The sequence below is a fragment of the Parasteatoda tepidariorum genome, chromosome X1 (assembly GCF_043381705.1).
Source record: "Parasteatoda tepidariorum isolate YZ-2023 chromosome X1, CAS_Ptep_4.0, whole genome shotgun sequence".
NCBI lineage: Eukaryota > Metazoa > Arthropoda > Arachnida > Araneae > Theridiidae > Parasteatoda > Parasteatoda tepidariorum.
Genome location: NC_092214.1, coordinates 5,047,615 through 5,066,901, shown reverse-complemented (window position 1 = coordinate 5,066,901; position 19,287 = coordinate 5,047,615). Strand labels below are relative to the sequence as shown.

At 29.2% G+C, this 19,287-nt stretch overlaps 1 protein-coding gene across 4 annotated transcripts in view; it reads left to right on the top strand.

Moving 5' to 3' along the window:
• Positions 1-19,287, top strand: part of LOC107440096 (SCY1-like protein bma) — an 811,210-nt gene that overhangs the window by 615,665 nt on the left and 176,258 nt on the right. The window contains exon 1 of one of the 4 annotated variants that reach the window (XM_071187973.1): positions 12,708-13,034. The exons of 2 other annotated variants lie outside the window; for them this stretch is intronic. In XM_071187973.1, coding sequence (XP_071044074.1) covers positions 12,957-13,034 — 78 coding nt within the window. In that variant the 5' untranslated portion in view covers positions 12,708-12,956. Of the gene's footprint in view, positions 1-12,707; positions 13,035-19,287 lie in introns of those variants that run through there. One more of the 4 variants, XM_071187974.1, reaches the window with a different exon arrangement.

Genomic DNA, 19,287 nt, shown 5'->3' with positions numbered 1-19,287 from the left:
TATATATATAATATTGAAGGCATCATAGACTAAATTGTGAGAATTTTTCAAAAGATGGAATGATACCCACATTAAGTAGTCGTTTAATTCTTGTTGGAAAAAAGCAAATCTGAGTCATTTTTTATATTCTCTTTCGAAGTTAAAAATTTGCCACTTAAAAAACTTTGTAGAAATTTGGGCAAGTATCGACTCGAAGCTGTAGCATCTGGAGAATATGGTGGGTAGCTCACTCAATCCAAGATGTAAAATATTTTGGTGAAAAAGTTTCAGCTTTTCCTTTGATAAATTCCGGAAATTTCTCTCTGAATAAATAAATCAACTTGTACATTTGTTGACAGTACACTTCAGAATTGATGATTGTGTTGCCTGGTAGAAAATAAAAAAAATGCTATGAAATAACTTCAAATATTTTTATATTTCATAAAGCACCAAACGAATAAACTTTTTTACAAACAAAACTAATTTGCAAGCCGAACTATATAATGATAAAGCGGTTTAAATTGGTTCTTTTTAAAATATAGAATTAAATCCTCTGTTGGGATAAAAGTAAATTAATATTTCTACCAGTCTAATGAATGTTCTTGAATAATAATGTCTACGAATAGCCTAAGAATATTTACACTGTAAAATATTCTGGATATAATTAAGATATAAAGCACCGGCAATTCCGTTCTACCGTAAAATTTTATACCGTAATTTTTATTTAATCAGAAAGATTCAGTGATTTTTGCTGTAATTATTAGTGTTAAAACTACGTTATATTAGATTTTTCGTTCCGTAACATGTTCCGGTAGAAATGAATTTTACGGTAAAAAGTACTGGCAACCTGAGTTCTGGTAGTTTTTTACCGGAATTTTATCCGGAATTCTTACAGTGTGAATGATAAGTTTAGTTTTATGGGGCAAACAGTTAAAATCTAATGCTAAAAATGAATACTAAAAAAATTTTATGCATTTTATGGGGAACGAGAATAAAAAATCGCATAAAGTAAAATTTAAAAAATTATACTTATAGGAAATACCACTATGTACCTAACTAATTTGCTTCATATAAAAGGATATTGGCATTACAATATTAATATAGATTTAGTACCTTAAACAGCACCATGAATTCATTACTTTTATATGAAACTTACCTGTTTGCTTTCCTACTATGTACTGTGCTAATGCGAAATAAAAAAATAAAAAATTAAAAAAAAACATTACAATATCAGTAATACGGAGATATTTCGTTACCAATTAATGTTTATTTTTAAAGAACTATCTGCTGTACTCAATTTTATTCCAACATTGAATGATTACTTACAGCTTACGTTTTCTCAATCGCATTTACCTTTCTTTCCATCAGCTTGAACGAACTTACTTACTTGTCGAAAATCTATAAAGTTTGAAACAAATAAAATCAAATCAGTTTAATCTTATACTTGAATGGTATGGTCTTATAATTATTTATGTCGAAAGAACTTTCTGAAAAGATTGAAATCCAGTTTAGACGCAAATAAATTTTAATCTTAAATCCACAGAATGTATGTCGAAAATATATTATGTCGCAGTTAAAAAAGAATGTTTCAAACTAAACCTAGCTTAGCAAAATCTTGTTTTATACAATCGAATTTATCAATATATCCCCTAGACAGTTAAAGTAATAGTAGTAACAGCAATGCTAGTAAAAATAGTATTATTTTAAATGATTACATGCTACTTTCTCAACGATTGTTACTTTATGTTTATGTCTTTAAAATGTAAAGCAAGTATTTTTAAACTTAATCTTCTTGCATAACTGATTAACATTTAAGCTGAGTTAGGTATCGTTTAAAAAAGATCTCCTAGCTCAAAAATGTTTTTGGTGGCAGTCTAGATCTAAATGATAAATGCCGAAAATAATAAATACATTCTTTTGCAATATACTTAAAATAAAATTTCTAATGTGTTAAACATTTTGATTTCAAACTAAACTTGTTTTGAAAAAAAAATATTTTAAGAGCTGAAAAGAAGAATTCAAGGAAGTTCATTCATCCACAAAATCCATATACAATAACACCTATTATAAAGTCAACACCACGCCAAGCAACTAATTTGCTACGGGTGAATTCGATTATTTGGCATTGTACCAACGACATTATTGCAGAAATAATGCAGACGCATATATCTAAACCTAATAACATTGATTTGTCGCCTAAAGCATTTACAAAGAATATTCTTTTGCACCAACAATTTTCAAAGACAATGCTAAGGTCGACTAAGCAAAATAATTGTTTACTGGAAAACATATTGAAATACATAAACATTAACTTCTCTAAAGAAATGTCAAATTCCTAATAGACCTATAATGAAAGAATTATTAAGGAAAGTGGACTGATATATGCAGGCAAAAACATCATAAAATTAGCCTTCTTGCAGATTCGTGGTTAGGAAGTGTATCCTCCACTTTATGCGCACGCACATCATTGCGCACATCTTTGCGCACCGCATCACGCATACCATTGCTCTCCTCTTAACCCTTTAAGTAAACAGTGGTTAGATGGCATTCTTATTCTTCCCGCTCGGCGAATGTGATTGAAGGCAGACGAGGCAGACGACCTCTTCTCTTATGTTAAATGTCCTGTATGTTTCTTAATTCAGTTATGGGCATTGCCTTTTCCCATATATGTATATGCTTTGCGTATATGCACTTTTAGTCAGTTTCTATTTAGTTCTACAAACATTTAAAACTATAAAGGAGTATGTATTTGTAAATATACAAGGACTAGGCTTAACTAAATCAGTAGCTTAATTAACTGTTACGCAACAGGTCTGTCGTAACAACCTAAAATGTAAGAGTAGAGGTAGCAGGTTCGAATCGCACTCTAATCCGAGACACATCTATTTATCTATATTTATTTATTTGTAGTTGCGCACTTAGACGCAGACTTATGAGCTTATTACAAAGCTCGGTAGTTAGAGAATCGGACGCAATTCCTGAGGGGCCTGGGATTGATCCCCGACTCAGCTAAGAACCACCGAGTACATGCGATATTTGTGTTCGTAAAATATGTGGAATTGATAGTGGTTGATCACTGAACAGTACCATGGGTACAGGGACCAGGAAAAAATTTATTTCCACTTCAGATCAACGTCTAAATTGAGGAAGTGGACCCGTGAATAAAATCCCATCTGCAGGGGATCAAAATTGTGATGACATATCTCCGGATCATCTTCAGAGATTTTTTTCCTGACCGTCACCAATAACTCTGTGACATAAAGAAAGTACCTTCCTATTACAAAACTCAGTTTATATGTCCTTGAACTTGTCATGACGAAATACAGATAGAGCAAGACAGAGAAATACAGCGCAAACATATTTCCTCTGACGCGGTGGGATTCGATCCCGCTACCTCCATGTTACAATAGATGCATCTTTGCATTTTGAAATGTCTTTCTTTGATTTGAGCAATCTGCTCTTCAAGTAGACATGGGCTAATAACAAAACTGAACACACACGCCTGCACATGTGTGTAACAATAAAGAAAAATTTGGAACAGTAATGCTTTTTTCTTATTTTTATAACAGTTTCGTCTTTTCACTAATTGTTATTTAAAATGGAGGTATCCGGTTCGAATCAAAGCATAACGATGGATATATAACAGTAAGTAAATAAGTATGGTTTGGATACATATACACGCTCGTGTGCTTAATGCAATGAATGGATTGTCTCTTGTCACATTAGCACAAATTAGAAGACATAACACGAAATTTAGTAAAATATCAAAAAGATATTGAATCCACTACCTCAAAGATTCAGAGCTTTTGGAGAAAAGACAACTCCTAACGCCAACGGAGGCCCCAGTAATATATGGTTGTTTTACTTGCAGCTCATCATGCAGTATTGTTGTTCAGCTAACCGCTCTGAAACTGAGCCCTCTATAACACTACAAGTATATTCCGATCTTTGTATTTACAAAGAAGCCCATATATGCATATAAATAAATAAACTACTCTACTCCCATTAAAGATTGATAAAACAGTCATCATATTTTGATATATCTGAGTTTAATATATATCTTTAAAATACTATACTGAAATGTCTGAAATCACCATCTATGTCTCTTTACCTCTCGTTATAGTGGAGAAAATATATTAGAAAAAGAAATAATTAATAGTCCTGTAAACCATTAAAATAAACTGCCATTTAAAAATGTCTTAGAAGTGTAAACAGATTATTACCATTTTATTTGGTTAGGTAGTTAGGAAGGTACTTTATTTACGTCGCACTAGATCTGCAAAATGGGCGATGGGCGACGATCTTGGACACATCCCTGAGGATGATCCGAAGACATGCCATCGCAATTTTGATCTTCTGCAGAAGAAGAATATTTAACAGCTTAAAAAGAATAACAAAATTCTTTTTTTTTTCTTCAGAGGAGAAAAATGTTCGTCATGAAAAGTAGGGATTGGTCTATAATGGTCGACAACCTATGGTTTCACTCTTTCGGTTTAAATATGGCGGCTTTATCCTTAGCTACACAATCGTGAAACATTCTCCTTAATTTCCTTTTCGGTTTAGTTTAAAAACTGTTTTGTTTTAAACTACAATGTGAAAAAATAGGATTAAATTACGGTAAAAAGTACTGGCACTCTTAGTGTAGCATCCGTAAAATATATTTCTTCCGTAAAATTTTATTCCATAATTCTTACAATAATATATTTTAAATACAGTGATTCAGTAAACACTGAAAAAATTATGGCAAATCAAAATTTTTTTTTTCGTAAAATGATAAGGAAATGAATTTAACGGTAAGAAGTGCCTGCAATCAGGATGTCATAATGGAAATTAAGGACAAATTGTCATAATGGACATTTTAATGGAATTTTTTACAGTGTAACATGGTGATACTACTTTTCTTTTAAGGCCTTTTTCATTAGAATTTGATTTCTTTTGTTCTGATAAACAAATTTTTCTACTGAGGAATTGTTGTTTTATAGATTAGATGGTGATATAATAGGAGGAAACTAGTTTTTAAACAACAGATATTTAATGTCTTCCTTGATGCAAATTCGGAACAATTGTTTTATAAAAAACATCAGAAAAATGTTCCACTTGAAACTGCAAAATATAATTAATAAAAAATGTCATTTGATTAATATTAGTTTGACCGTAGAAGATGGAATAAAATTTACCCAACAAAACAGAACTTATCAAAAACAAAACATAAACGATAAAAGTTGAGCGCAAATTACGTTATTTTACTTCTTGCGGCAATTAAATAGGGACAAGAGGATATAGAACGGAGTTAAAAACAAATCTGAAAATTATGATAAAATGTACCAGTTTTTAGAGTTTCAAATGTCTTTTTACTTTAAATTCAATATTTCCCGTGAAAATGTGAAGTAGAAAAGTATGAGTTAAGAGCAAGAAATTATCAAGATTTGAAACAGGGGAGCCCTAATAATAAGCGAATGCACACGGAGAAAAAAAATATAGTATTATTTCCGTACTGTATGATAATTATCTTTCTATAAGAAAAAAACAATTCTGGTTAATAAAACCGAAATGTACCGCATTTAAACCATTCATTTAATAATTATTTCGTTTGTATGGTAACGGTTAACCCGAAATACTGGTTTTCGAAATTTAGCTGTAACACTTATAACAACATATTTAGTAAAAATGAAAAGTAAATTTAACCGAATAAATGGTTTTTATGCTAGGTTCTACAGTATCATGAAAAAATTGCCAAATCTTGTTACATTTATCAAGTTTAATCTTACATTATAAAACAAACTTTTATTGTTGGTTTTACCCAAAACTTTTGCCAAAACGCTTCGGTAAAATTCACTCAGATTTTTGGTGTTCCCATGTAACCTGAAATATGGTAAATTTTACCATATTCTGGTAATTTTAACCATATTTTTTTTTCAGTGCACTGCACTAACTCTTGTATTGCGCTATTAGGTGGTTTCAAAATCAAAATATTTTAGAAAATCGGGCATTAAATTATCGAAGAAGGTATGATAGTCCTTCAAATTTGTTATTTATCGTTGTTACTTTTCCCGTATAATAGATTTACAGCATATCTGAATATTATTGTATAGACTACATTTTAAAGTAATCTTAACTTCTAAGCATTCCAGAATTTTTTATCATGCAAAATTAAAAAAAAAAGGTATTTTTTCCCTTCACATATAAATCTTTTTTTCCCAAATCTTTTTTCCCCCCACATATAAATGTATCTGAAACATTTCTTATGATAAATTAAACAAAATTAATACTGCATAAAAAAGAAAATTTTAAACAAATGAATTCTAAATGAATTGCTTTAAAATTAACAAATAAAAGTAGCGATCAGAACTCTATTTTCCAGAGTAATGAAAAGAGATGAATAAACAAATAACTTTGATTCCAGTTTCAGCTTGTTGAATCACTGTCAGAAGCACAAAAAGACATGCAGAGTTTTCAATATTGAATTAAAGATTTATTCCAATTTATTCTAGTTAAAAAAGACTCATTGTTTAATCTTTACTCTTTGGCAGTAAAATGAATTGCAAGCCATCCGTGGTACAATAAAAGAGCGTTAATAAGTTATAAAGATTTTGAATAGAAATTTGCTCAAACAAGCGAAAGATAGTGACGTGTAAGGTAATATTTACTTTCTTTGATTAATATTGTTCAGCTGGAAAATAAAGCAATACTACTAATAAATTTAAAATACAAACTTATGAGATATTCAGAATATAAATATTACGAGCTAAGGAGAAATATTAATATTCAATGACAGGAGTTATACTATCGACAACATCGAAAATTTATTTACGAAGCAATTTTCAAATACAATTTAATGAAAGTTATATTATTAAATTTATATAAACTGTTATTTTCTTAAGAAATGGGAATGTTTAATATAAGTTAAACAAATGTATATGAAATTCCTTTGTTACAAATTTTAGAACATGAAATGAGATCTTTTGAAGAACTAATTTTATTTGAAACATAATTGTTACGCTGTTGGAAATTTCTCAGAACAAATGGTTAAATGACAATTTATTTAATTGTTATTTTACCATATTTAAAAAAAAACAGCCAAATAAACATAAATTATATGGTATTCATATTATTAACTGTGAGGAAAACCGCTTATAGCTGCTTTCACTTAATACGGTTAAACAACCAACATTTTATCGCTCTAAACTAGGTCCACCTAATGGAGCCACTTTCATGTGTATGTGTGTGTATATTACAAACGGAAAGGCTGATCTATCAATCTTGTAAGCGAAAGAACTGGAGTCCGAGTCCCGGCGTTGACACCACAACATTTCCACCATACATTTAACACATGAGGTGTTGGCAATGTCTTGTATTCTTTGATTAGCGACTCTGGACTATTTGAATGTGAAATTATCATACCCGCATGGATGACAGCACCACAGAGCAGGCTAACATAAAAAAATCAGTATTTCTTATCTCTAATGATAGATGGCACCATTAGGTAATCTAATTAAGTACTATTCCAAGGTTAACTTGAAAAAACAATACTCAACGGCAAAATAGCTCCAATGGCCATTCTCCAACGAAAAACCAACCTTCAATGTACAGTTAAGTTTCTTTTTTTAAGGTTTTTAAACCATGCTAGTTGCAAATGGTAAAAAAAATTGTATAGTTTGGTACTCATGGCTCTTTAACCATATTAGTTGTAAACGGTTTCCAACCCGAAGAGGTAAGAAATGATTTTACCGTAAGCTTTACGGTTAATTGAATGAACAGACTGCAGCTGGTTACTTTACCGTAATTTTAGAATGAAAATTCTAACAGTGTAGATCAAAATAGTCATATTCAACAAATATCGTAGATATTGCAACATCGAAATTTTAGTGATAAACTATTAATGTTAAAAAAATATCTCTTCCATTTTGTAACTGGACTATCGTTAATCTTATTACTCTCTATAACTTAAGGCTTCATATATTGCGTACTTCTCTAATGTAATTCAGAAAATTTTGTATACTTCTCAATGAAACCATGTTGTCACGAAATACGTTTTAAAATCAATAACACAGCTTTTACAACAAACTTTCACGGTTTCTTGGAAAAGCTGTACAAACCGTGAAAGCTGTGCTATTGATTTTAACAAATATTAATGAAAATAATTCTTTATGAAAGTTACTAATTTTTTTATGAAAATTGGTAATTTTCTTAACTTACTAACAGCAGTATAAAGAAAATTAATATTTATTAAAATTATTATCTTTTTTGAAAAAAAATATGAAAATTATTATTTTTTTAAACTTTCCCGAAAGCATCTCTTTCATTTCAATGAGAAAAATCCAATTAATCTGAAAACTCAATTATAAAATGTGAATTTTGATGAGTATGAACATTTTAGTCACATTTTAATTAGATTAATGCTAATAATTGAAATAAATTTAAACATTTTTGTTTAAAAAGGAATCACTATAAACAGCAACAATACAGGTTGTTTTGTAAAGACAGCTTCTAATTTGTATTTTGGAATTTGTACAATTGTATGTAATTTGTCATTGTCGAAAAGGAAAATGAAAAGTTTCTACGTAGCAGGTCGTAAATTAGCATTTAACAAATAAACAAACAAAAACGCTATAAAAATCTGACAAAATACAGTTCAAGAAGCGAATGCAATAAACAACAAGGTAGGTTTTTTGCCAGGAACCCCCCAAATGAAAATTAAAATATAGTCAAAAGGAAGTTTAGCACGAGAAATCGCGAACTAACAATTTTGGCTCAATTTTACTTTTTTAAAGAATATAAAATTTCTATGTGTAACAATTGCCTTCGCGAAAGCAAAATTTAAATAAATATCACTATATCCAATTATGTCTGCATTTAAATAATCATAAGGAGTTTAATATAATAATTTATGCACAAATAACCAGAGAAGTAAATAATTACATTTTATTAAATTTCGTAGCTAAAAGAATAATAAAAAGCTTCAAATAGTTAAGCAATAAATACTCAAAGTCTAAGATTTATTAAGACAACGTCTGAGACTAACGTAAAATTACGTAAAATTACAACGTTCCTTAACAGCGTATTAATGAGTTTGGGGTAATTCCATGATTCCCGCGCTTCTTAATGCTCGTTCTGGGGGCTCGTGTCCTCCCGAGTTAATAGCACGGAAAGCATATATGTATAATTAAAATGTTTTAATAGCACGCTACAGGTAAACTTATATAAAATTTACTTAAACTAAAACAAGTGCAAACTTATATAAGTGTAAATAGATTAATCAATCTTAAATACTTCACCATGCAAAAGAAAATTGAGGAAATCTTTGAAAAAAGCATTTGAACTTATGTCCATAAGACAAGGACACTGTCAGTTCTGGTAAATAAAGGTTCAGAACCAAAACAAACGTGTCTTAATCATAAAGCTCATTTCGTGAACAAAAATGATTATGTGCGTATGATACCATTCATAAAGATTACAATTTTTGCTTCCGAAAGCAAATTATATATATAGTACAAGCCTAGGAAGGCAGGAGATCAAATTATCGAGTAGATCTTGGGGAAAGAATACTTCACTCAGCAATCAATGTTTTCCGAAGTTTTGGTACTCATGTAAGAGGAGGTTTACAAGCTTCAACTCATCTGCCAAGAATATCCCACTCATGCTCTATCAGATTGGAGTCAGGTGAGAATGCTGACCATTTCATACAGGGGATATCCTTAGTTTGAAGGCATTCCTGTACGATATTTGCTGGATGAGGACAGACGTTGTCTTCCATTAACACAATTTTTACGCACATGGCACGGCTAAATAAAGTTACATATTGTTCCAGAATGCTGCTCCGATAATTTTAGCTGTGATGATTCCAATTTTAACGAGCAGATCTGTTCTGAAGCCCAGTATAATTCTACCCCAAACGAGCACTCCTGCTGTACCGTAACTGAGTCTTGGTGGCAACGGGTATCTGGCGTTCTCCCTATGAAAGTCTGACGTGAATAAGTCTGCAAGCTAACTCATCGGAAAACATTACACAAGCCCATTGTAATGATGTCTATATTGCATGTTCAATACTTCAGGATAATCGTTAGCGACAGTGACTTGCTGTCAGCGGAGCATATTTGACAGGCCAGCTAGTATATAGACCAAACATCGGTACACAGTTTACCATGAATCTATGGTACCCGTTGTTGCAGATAGCTGACGAAACAGATCAGATGCTGTGGTTTCGTCTGCTTCTTTTGGCAAAAACTGTCAAGCACTGGTCTTCATCGGGCGTTGCATCTTAAAGGCAACCCGTACTACAACGTCTATTGGCATTTTCAGGAATCATTGTCAAAGTTTAGGAATGACGTTTTCGGCAATTCCAATTTCCTCGGATACATTCATCTGAATACGCCTACATTCTAACCGAGCGATAATTCTACAACGTCAAAAATAATCCACATGCGCCCTCCGTGATTTAACTATTCAGTTATGGCACTGAGTGGCCTACAAAACGCTGGTGTACAATTTTACTTCTTTTCACGATTCCTTACAGACCCCTTTCTTACACTTGCGTCATTGTGACGAACTATCCGTGTTACCTGGTGGCTTCCTATAAGTTGCCTATTATTCTTGTGTGATAATTCTACAGGTAAAGTTTTTTCTTCAGAGTTCAATTTTGGTATGATTCTGAATCATCTTTAATTTGTGAACATGAGGGTATTTTTTCCTTTAAAAAACTAAACATACCACAAGGAACTTTTCCATAGAAAATGAGCTTGTCATCTTATTGTTTTTGCACATTTGACTTCCTGACTTTTTCGAACAATTATATACAGTTAATATTCTGTTATTATTTTTTTTGTATTTTGCTTGTTTCGAATAATACTTGTCGTATACCTATTTCTACCACAACCGGTCAATTGACCGGAAGAACAATTTATTGCCTTATATGGTTATCGGATCAGAAATTACGATGTAGCTCATGTTCACGTATTGCATTCGATTAGTTGCACACTTCTGAAAGGACTGTTGCGTAGTTATTTCAATCAGAATAACTGTGAATTCAAATTTCAAGAATGTGCCTAAAAATTTAGATTGGCATTTTTGTGTAAGAAAAAGTGACAAAATCTAAATGTTTTGGTAAATGGCTTTCATTTTATTTTGATGGCTTCACTTCATTTCGAACTAACTGTTAGTTTTTACCCAGAAAAATGTCGAAACAATCAAGACACCACAAGTTCTTAGAAAAAAAATATTAATTATATGAATAATTATAAGAATTATAATTCTTATAATTCCTATATATTCTTATGATTATAAGAATAATAATAAGAATTATAGAAATAATAATAATTAAAAGAAATATGTTTGAGGAAAATGTACAATAAGAAACACCCTGTATATATAAAAAATGAGCTGAGCAATGAATTAAAAATTCTTATTCTTCATGTTTGTAATACATAAAAATTGGCAATACACAATTTCGTTTAATTATAATAAAGTTTATTTCTTTCCTAACATCCATATTTCATACATTCAATCAAGAAACGTTAAGTCTGGATTTGACAGGCTATGGTAGAAATAGATATATATTAAGTTTTGGTATGTTTAGTGTTAATAAAATATAAAATATCAACTTCGTACTATTTGATTTGTACTAATTTACTAGCTTGCACTAAAAATAATAGCTTTAGTAATCAAAGTCTTTTTCATTAAATATATAATTCTCAGTGTTTTTGTTTAGCATAACCTTTTTTTAAAGCATATGCAAATTACTGCTGTCAAAACTCCACCTTTTCCGTTTTACTCCTATCTATCTTAACTTTTATAAAAAATTTTAAACAATAATATTCCATAATTTTTCTACTTCATAAACACTAGAAAGGCTAAAAAATTCATTGAATCCTTTCTCCAACAGAATTTTAGTAATTAATAATAAATATGTTTTAATAGCTCGCAACTAGCAAACTTAGAATGTGTAATAACAAGACCAATCCTATAACCAAGACTAGACAAAAGAAATTAATAAAATTTTACAAACCCAACATTTATTTTTTTTTAGATTGAAGGCAAAATATATTCTCCTGTAGATTTATACTAAACAATTATAACTTTATGAAGCAGAATTGCCTCTTTCAGTAGATATATTATTCTCGATATTTTTTTTCTTCAAAAACATAGAAAAATAAATGCTTTCAAATTTTTACTTTTTCCATTTTATTGCTATACGTCTAAATTGTTCTAGAGATAAGTTTTTAAATTGTTCTAGAGATATAATATTTCATAAAATCTTCAACATACTACGACAAAAAAAAAATTATCATTTATTCCTTTCTCCAGCAAAATAAGAGAGAAATATTTGAGAGACAAAGAGAGGGAGAGAGATCACTCTAAACAACAACGACCCTGTTCCAAATTATATATCATTTTCATCCAGCCACTTAAATATTCACGCCTTTGTGAACGAAGACAGATGCGTCAAGATCTATCATTAATAAGGAAAAGAAATGAAAGAGGAGCGTTAATGTTCTAAAAAAATGAACAATTGTTCTCGTTAAGAAATGAAAAGGGGGAAGACTACCAAAAAAACTTTAAGGGTTTAAGAGAACACATTTTTTGTAACTAATTTAAGATAAACCAGTATGGCTAGGTGGCGGCCCACGTGTAGCAATCTCACATGTGTGTGCAACATTTTGCACGCGGGCGCAGCAGCATCCGTTGCTTAGCAACCAATCTGGCACCGGAGCGGTGCAGCAAGCGCAAACTGGCAGACGTTAGATTGTATTTGGCTGGTCGCGATTTGCCCGGCACAAAAATTCCACTTCTTATATAATTAATATCCAATCTTGACAGTTTCTTTTAAGAAAATGGATTACAGGCATGGAATAAAAAAATAAAAAGAAAACTGTTTGAGATATTTAGTGTTTAGTAGGTTTATTAAATATTTTTTTTATAGAAAGTAAGGCGAAAATTCGTAATGCCTGTTGCTCGCTTATACTGAAAGCAAAACATTCCACATGTTGTACGGACAATTTGGAAACTTTGATGTTAGCGAGACTGCGCAGAGAAGAAAACAAATAAAATGCCGAGCCAGGGTATGTTATTTAAATTTCACTTCTGTAAGATGTTTATTTATAGAGCGTTTTCTTAACTTAATAAATTTCTTTGAATCGTTGCTTTCATCATTAAGTGCATTGCAAGAATTTCTTAAACACTTATGTAAGCACATCAAAAGCCAATAAATATCTTTAATTATAATCAGTATCTTCACATATCAGCTTCTGATAATTAATTATTTCTTATAGAAAACTTTCTCCAAACTTATTTTATTCTAATTTGTTTTCGTCTTAATATGTCCATTCGGATGGTAATGGCTATTGTAACCTACCTATTTAAAACATGTAAATTATTAATACATTTTCATTGCTTAAATATTGTTACAGATTAATATAATATGAAAAAAGTACGAAGATATAAATTTTCTTAAAGATATTCAAAACTGTTTTATCTTATTTGATGTCTTTTAGCTTGTTCCATATAAAATAAGGTAAATTATGTAAATAGTTATAATGAAGACAAATTATTTCTGACTGAAAAACACCAAATTAGTGGAAAATTTATTTTTATATAGTGAAATATTAATTTCCCTACTATTGTTTAGTTTTATCGTGGTTAGTTTATTGTCTTATTCAAACTCGTATCATGAAATTTGGAAATTTGACGTGAAAAGTTCAGTATAACTAATGAGTATAATAATTAGTATAATAATTATGAATGAGTATAATAATTAGTATAATAATTAATTAGTATAATAATTGTGAACAACTATCAGTATATAATGAATCAGAATCTATGATACAGATTATTGTATTTTTTTAATCTATGAATACTTTATTACTCTCAGTAAGTAAATTTTATTTAAGTTTTTTTCATTTAACATGTACTACAATTAAAAGATTTAATTTTTACTAAGGTCTTAATAGGCATGTATAATTAAATACTTTTAATACATTAAATGTGGACAGTCTCATAAATATTTCAACATTCTTCTACGAAACAATCTCTACTAAAATTTTATACTATAAACTATGCTCAAAATTTTAAGAGGATAAGTTTATAAATTTTTCGAGAAAATGAAAGAAGTGAAAGGGGAGAAAATGAAGAAGATTATATGATTTAATTCTTATCAATATAAATTGAATATTTAAGTGACAAATCCTTTATTTGCTATTACTTTACTGCTTTTTAAAAGTTAATACAATTTTAGCAGATTTTCAAATTTGCAACATTTATGATTCCTTTTATACAAAACGTTTTATAAATGGAAATGCTTTCCACAAAAATGCTGGAGAATATTTTTTAAAAAAATAGGTACGTTAAACATACAATAAAATATATAGAGGAAATTGCAAATTTAAATATTTTTTATTATGCCACATTTAAACTACAAGAATAATTTTGTCTGAATCATCATAATTCACAGAATTGCCTTTAACGCCTTCATAATCCCCATAAAAGCGACATTGCATTCCATAGTTTATGCAACGTTAGATATAAACTAATCAAGGCTATAATTTATTAAATCAAGACTCAACACTATAATTTTTTTATCAATATTTAACTTTCGTTTTTTGCCGATACTAAACACCTTAGAAACTGTTGATTACGTTTTTATATTTGTAATAGTTGTTTTTAGTTTAAATTTCTTCATGTTTAAGAGTAGTGACCATTTGATTTAAACTCTCCAGAGAGCGAAAAGTACAGATTTTGTGCAAATTTTCGTTGTAAAAAAATAAAAGAAATATGCTAAAATGTATTACATTAGATAAAAAGTTTCTAAAGCTATTCTAAAATTAAAGCTAAACACATGTTTTGGGTATATTAGGAATAACATGCAATATAAAATGCAAGTGAAAATATATCAAGCAATATTCCTCAATTCTTAGACCTCATTTTCTAACATCATGGTATCGCATTAATACGCGGACATATTTAAATATTTATTATATATTAATAAATATTTTCAGAGAAAATACCTCCAGGCATTGAAAAGGCCTCTAATTATTTATTAAACTAGTTTGTTATTAATTTTATCAAGTGTATAGCAGATTAAAATTTTTGTCATCCAACTATGCTAATATTTGCGTAACAATATCGTTTCAAGACTTTTATATTCTATTATGACATGACCAAATATTCAAGTATCAAGATAATTGACCTGAAGAATATAACTCAGTAAAAAATAATTAGCTTTAAATAGTATTATGAAGAACAAAGAAGTTCATTAATTTGAATAATGAAATTGGAACAATGGAAGAAACCCTTTTAAAAAATCCTCGTGCTTATCAAAATATAATGTGTTTTTCTCAACAAAAAAAAGCAGCTATCAAGGTTATAAGATGATCTACTCAAATAAAACCATTTATATTCCTAATAATCAGCAATGACATTTTAAAACAATGAAATTTTTGATATTTATAAAAATATCAGTAATAAAATGTATTTTTCCTTGGATCGTTTAAATCCAACGACAATGAAAAATAGGCAAATAATACCATCCGAAACAAAGTATGGTCATATGGACTACCAGAATATGATAGAATATTTAACGTGTTTCTGACTTCTATGGTTAACGTGTTCTGGCTCTATGACTCTTTTAAATAGATCAGTTTAAACAGCTTGGTATGATTAACAATAAATAACAGTTTTACAATATATGATAAAATTTGGTAAGTCTGGTAAAATTTGGTAATTTATCAATCATGCTCTAGACCATAGCATGAACTATTTATTCAGCTAAATTTAATTTTCAGTTTCGCATTTCCTACTGAATGTGTGGTAATAAGAACTATAATTTTGAGAACCAGAACTTTAGGCAAACTCTTATTATAGAAACGGAAAAATTGCCCAGTGAATGGTTAAAATACCATATGTTTTAGTTTTATTAACCAGAATTATGTTTTATTTTTATTTATTATTTTTTTAACCTGAAATAAAATTATTATACTGAGTGGTAATTTTCCCAGAACTTTTTCTCCGTGTAGCTAAATAAAAAATAACTGTCTCCGTTAACTATAATTATTTTCACTTTCTCTATTAATAGTTATAATCTATTGCATTAATATTTATTTCGGGCTGATTATTTAACTACCAATATTTGAGTTTACCATTTCGCATGCAATAAATTATCCTAATTTTAAAGATCCAATTGCTTAAAGAAAGAAAAATATTTTTTTTAATAAAATACAACAGATTTTTCTAAATTGTATCTTAAAAAGGCGTGCATTCTAGGGTTGTAAATAATACATTAACCATACATTGGCCCATGCAATTAGTTTTTTCTCTCATTTTATGGCATAATTAAAACATTGGTTTGAAAGACCATTCTCAAAGTTCTTGGAAATGGTGCCTTTTTTCATGGCTAGTTTTAACAAAATTTGTACATATTTGTCTTTTTCTAGTTGCTAAACATAATTGATAATTTGTTCTAATCTTCAATTTCAATAAAAAAGACATTGTTTACTAAAAATAAGATTTTCTAATGATTGAAGCGCACACATATATATGGAAAACATTTATGTGTTTTGCATTTTATTTATAACTTACTTGCATTATTTGGGCTAACGGGTAAGCTTGTTTCATTGTTTCATATAAATTACAAAGAAATATTATGCCGGATTGCACCAAATTATAAATGCCGTATAACTTACACACTTTTTTATGTGAACAATACATTTTTAGCAAATATAGTTTTACTTTAAAGCAACATTTATATATATAAAATAAACACCCCGGTGAAATTTAAAAATATAATAGTTTAATTATTATTGATAAGAAGTAACTATGATGTAGTTTGGCAACATGTATTGCATTGATCTTTTTAATTAAAATTAAAATTTTAATACGATAGGATACTTAATAATACTAACAATCCTAAACTAGGACGTTTTTCAGTGATTTTCTTGTATAGGTGGGATAAGCATTTCTAAACTTTGCCTAGAATTTTTGACACTGCGTTTACACAAACATTGACTCGATTACACTTTTTCATTTTCATTTAATTTATTTAAACATGTATGAGTACGTACAAAGTGAAAAAAAAAAACTAGATATTGTATAACCAAATCATAGCATTATTCTGCACTCTGAAATGCAATTTTAAAGGTTCCAACGGTAGATCTGAAGTACTAATTTAGTTCCGAGTATATTTAAGAATGCTATATTCTGAGAAAAAAAAACATTCTCTTTCTAAATAATTATTGCTTTTTTGACGGGTTCGCATTTTCACCCTCAAAGTATGGAAATAGTTGCTGTCTGAAAATTATAATTGCAATTATTTAGTTGTGTAAAGTTTAAAGCAAATTTTATTCTGCGAGTTTTCCGCATTGCTGTACAAATATAAGCGAATATAAAACATTTGCACACAATTATAAATCTTGTTTATCAAAAGATAGCTTCATGCCAAGCATCTATTTCTATCATTATTATCCATAAATTTACCTTTTTTTCAAATATGTATTGAAATATCCACACTCTAACTAAACAGAAAATTTAACGCTTGCTACCTGAAATTTAACGTTTTCTACCCTAATAACTTCTGTACGCTGTATTCAATTAAAAATAACTTAATGTGTTCGGAATTATTTACTGCATTGTACATTTCAGCTTCAGATCAATGTATATCAGTGAGTTTGGAAAGTAAAGGCGTCTAATGCGCAATGCTGATCATATTGCCCCCGTCAAGCTTTTGGTCTCTTAAACAGCCAAAAACTGGCTGCTGTGAAAAGGCTTCCCTTCACATTTCTAAAGTTATTTTTTCCGCTTTAGACTCAAGTAATTTAATTATAAACCTTTGTTAATTACATTTAAACCTTCAATTCTATAGCATTTTACGTTTTAACGTTGATTAAATAATTTCTTAAAAACAACCCTATGTGTAATGTAAGATTAACCAATAATATAGATGCTGCTAAATTTAGTTTTGAATTGGTAGAAAGATGAAATTATCGTTGAATTTAGAAGACTACACATCAAATAATTTTTAAACAGTTCTTAATCATATTTCCAGTTAGTTGTTAAGCTATGCTGTCAAAAGTTTAAACTATTCAAAATAATGCAAAAATTAATCTTTATATTTAGTTCATTATATAAGAAAAAATTTATTAGCAAAATAAGAGTACTTGAGATAGTCTGAATCATATCCTTTCTTATTAAAAATAAGAAAGAATTCCTCAGAAAGTGAAATCTACAGCGGAATGCAGATAAATGTATACTTTTAATTTCGAGAACCTTATACAATAAAATAATTACTAAGAAACTCAAAATACGCATGATCGAGATACTTTTGATCTAATAACCCAATTTCTTAGTGATAGTGGGTGATAAATATTATTTGTGATGATTTATTTTATATTAATCCCGTAGATGAACAGCTCATTGAGAGAATCGTTTTACCTCTGTATACTTGTATTTTCGACTTAGTTCAAAGTGAGAAATATTTAAAATAAAAAAGTAATAGTGAGAAGTAATAATTTGTGAATTTCAAAATTAAATATAATCTTAGTTAATTTGTTCTATCGCATTTTCCCCTCGTTACAACCAATAAAGTACTAAAAGATATGAATTATTCGAAACAATTCTGGTATAATAAACTCAAAACATTAAATATCTACTCCAGTATTTATCACTTTTGCCTACTATATATAAGTTATAAGTTTATTTTACGTTTATTATAAGTCTATTTTATTTCTTGAAGTAAAACTTTTTCATTGAACTCTTTAGAAAGTCTATATACAAACTTTGCAAGAAATATTCTGAATTTTGAGAGTTATGTTGCATTAAATCTTATATATATTTTACCTTTTTATTACTTTAATATATGTGAATATATTCATCATTACCAAGCAGTTTCCATAATTAACAGTTAAATTTAAATAAAAGTTGTCTGAACTGCCAGCAACATTTCTGACTTAGAAGTATTTCTTTTGCAACAATTACCTTTTTATTGTTAAACATTACTTCCTTTTAATCATATATCTCAACGATGCCGACTTACAAGTCCATAGAGCATAAGATATTGATCCCGATAGCCAAAAACAAAAAGCAAGTCTAATATCACCAATGTTTGGCAAAAAAATAATAAATAAATAAAAGCAATAGAGCTCACATAAGGTTTAGGTTGTGATTATCTATGGGATTTGTATTTACTATGGGATAGGCTTTGAGAATTTCGACCATGCTGTTCCTGATGTATGATATCCTTTATACACTCAGAAATAAAAAGATAACTCGCAGCAAATATTTTTCTCTTCACCATCACATCTCATGCTTATATATATATATATATAT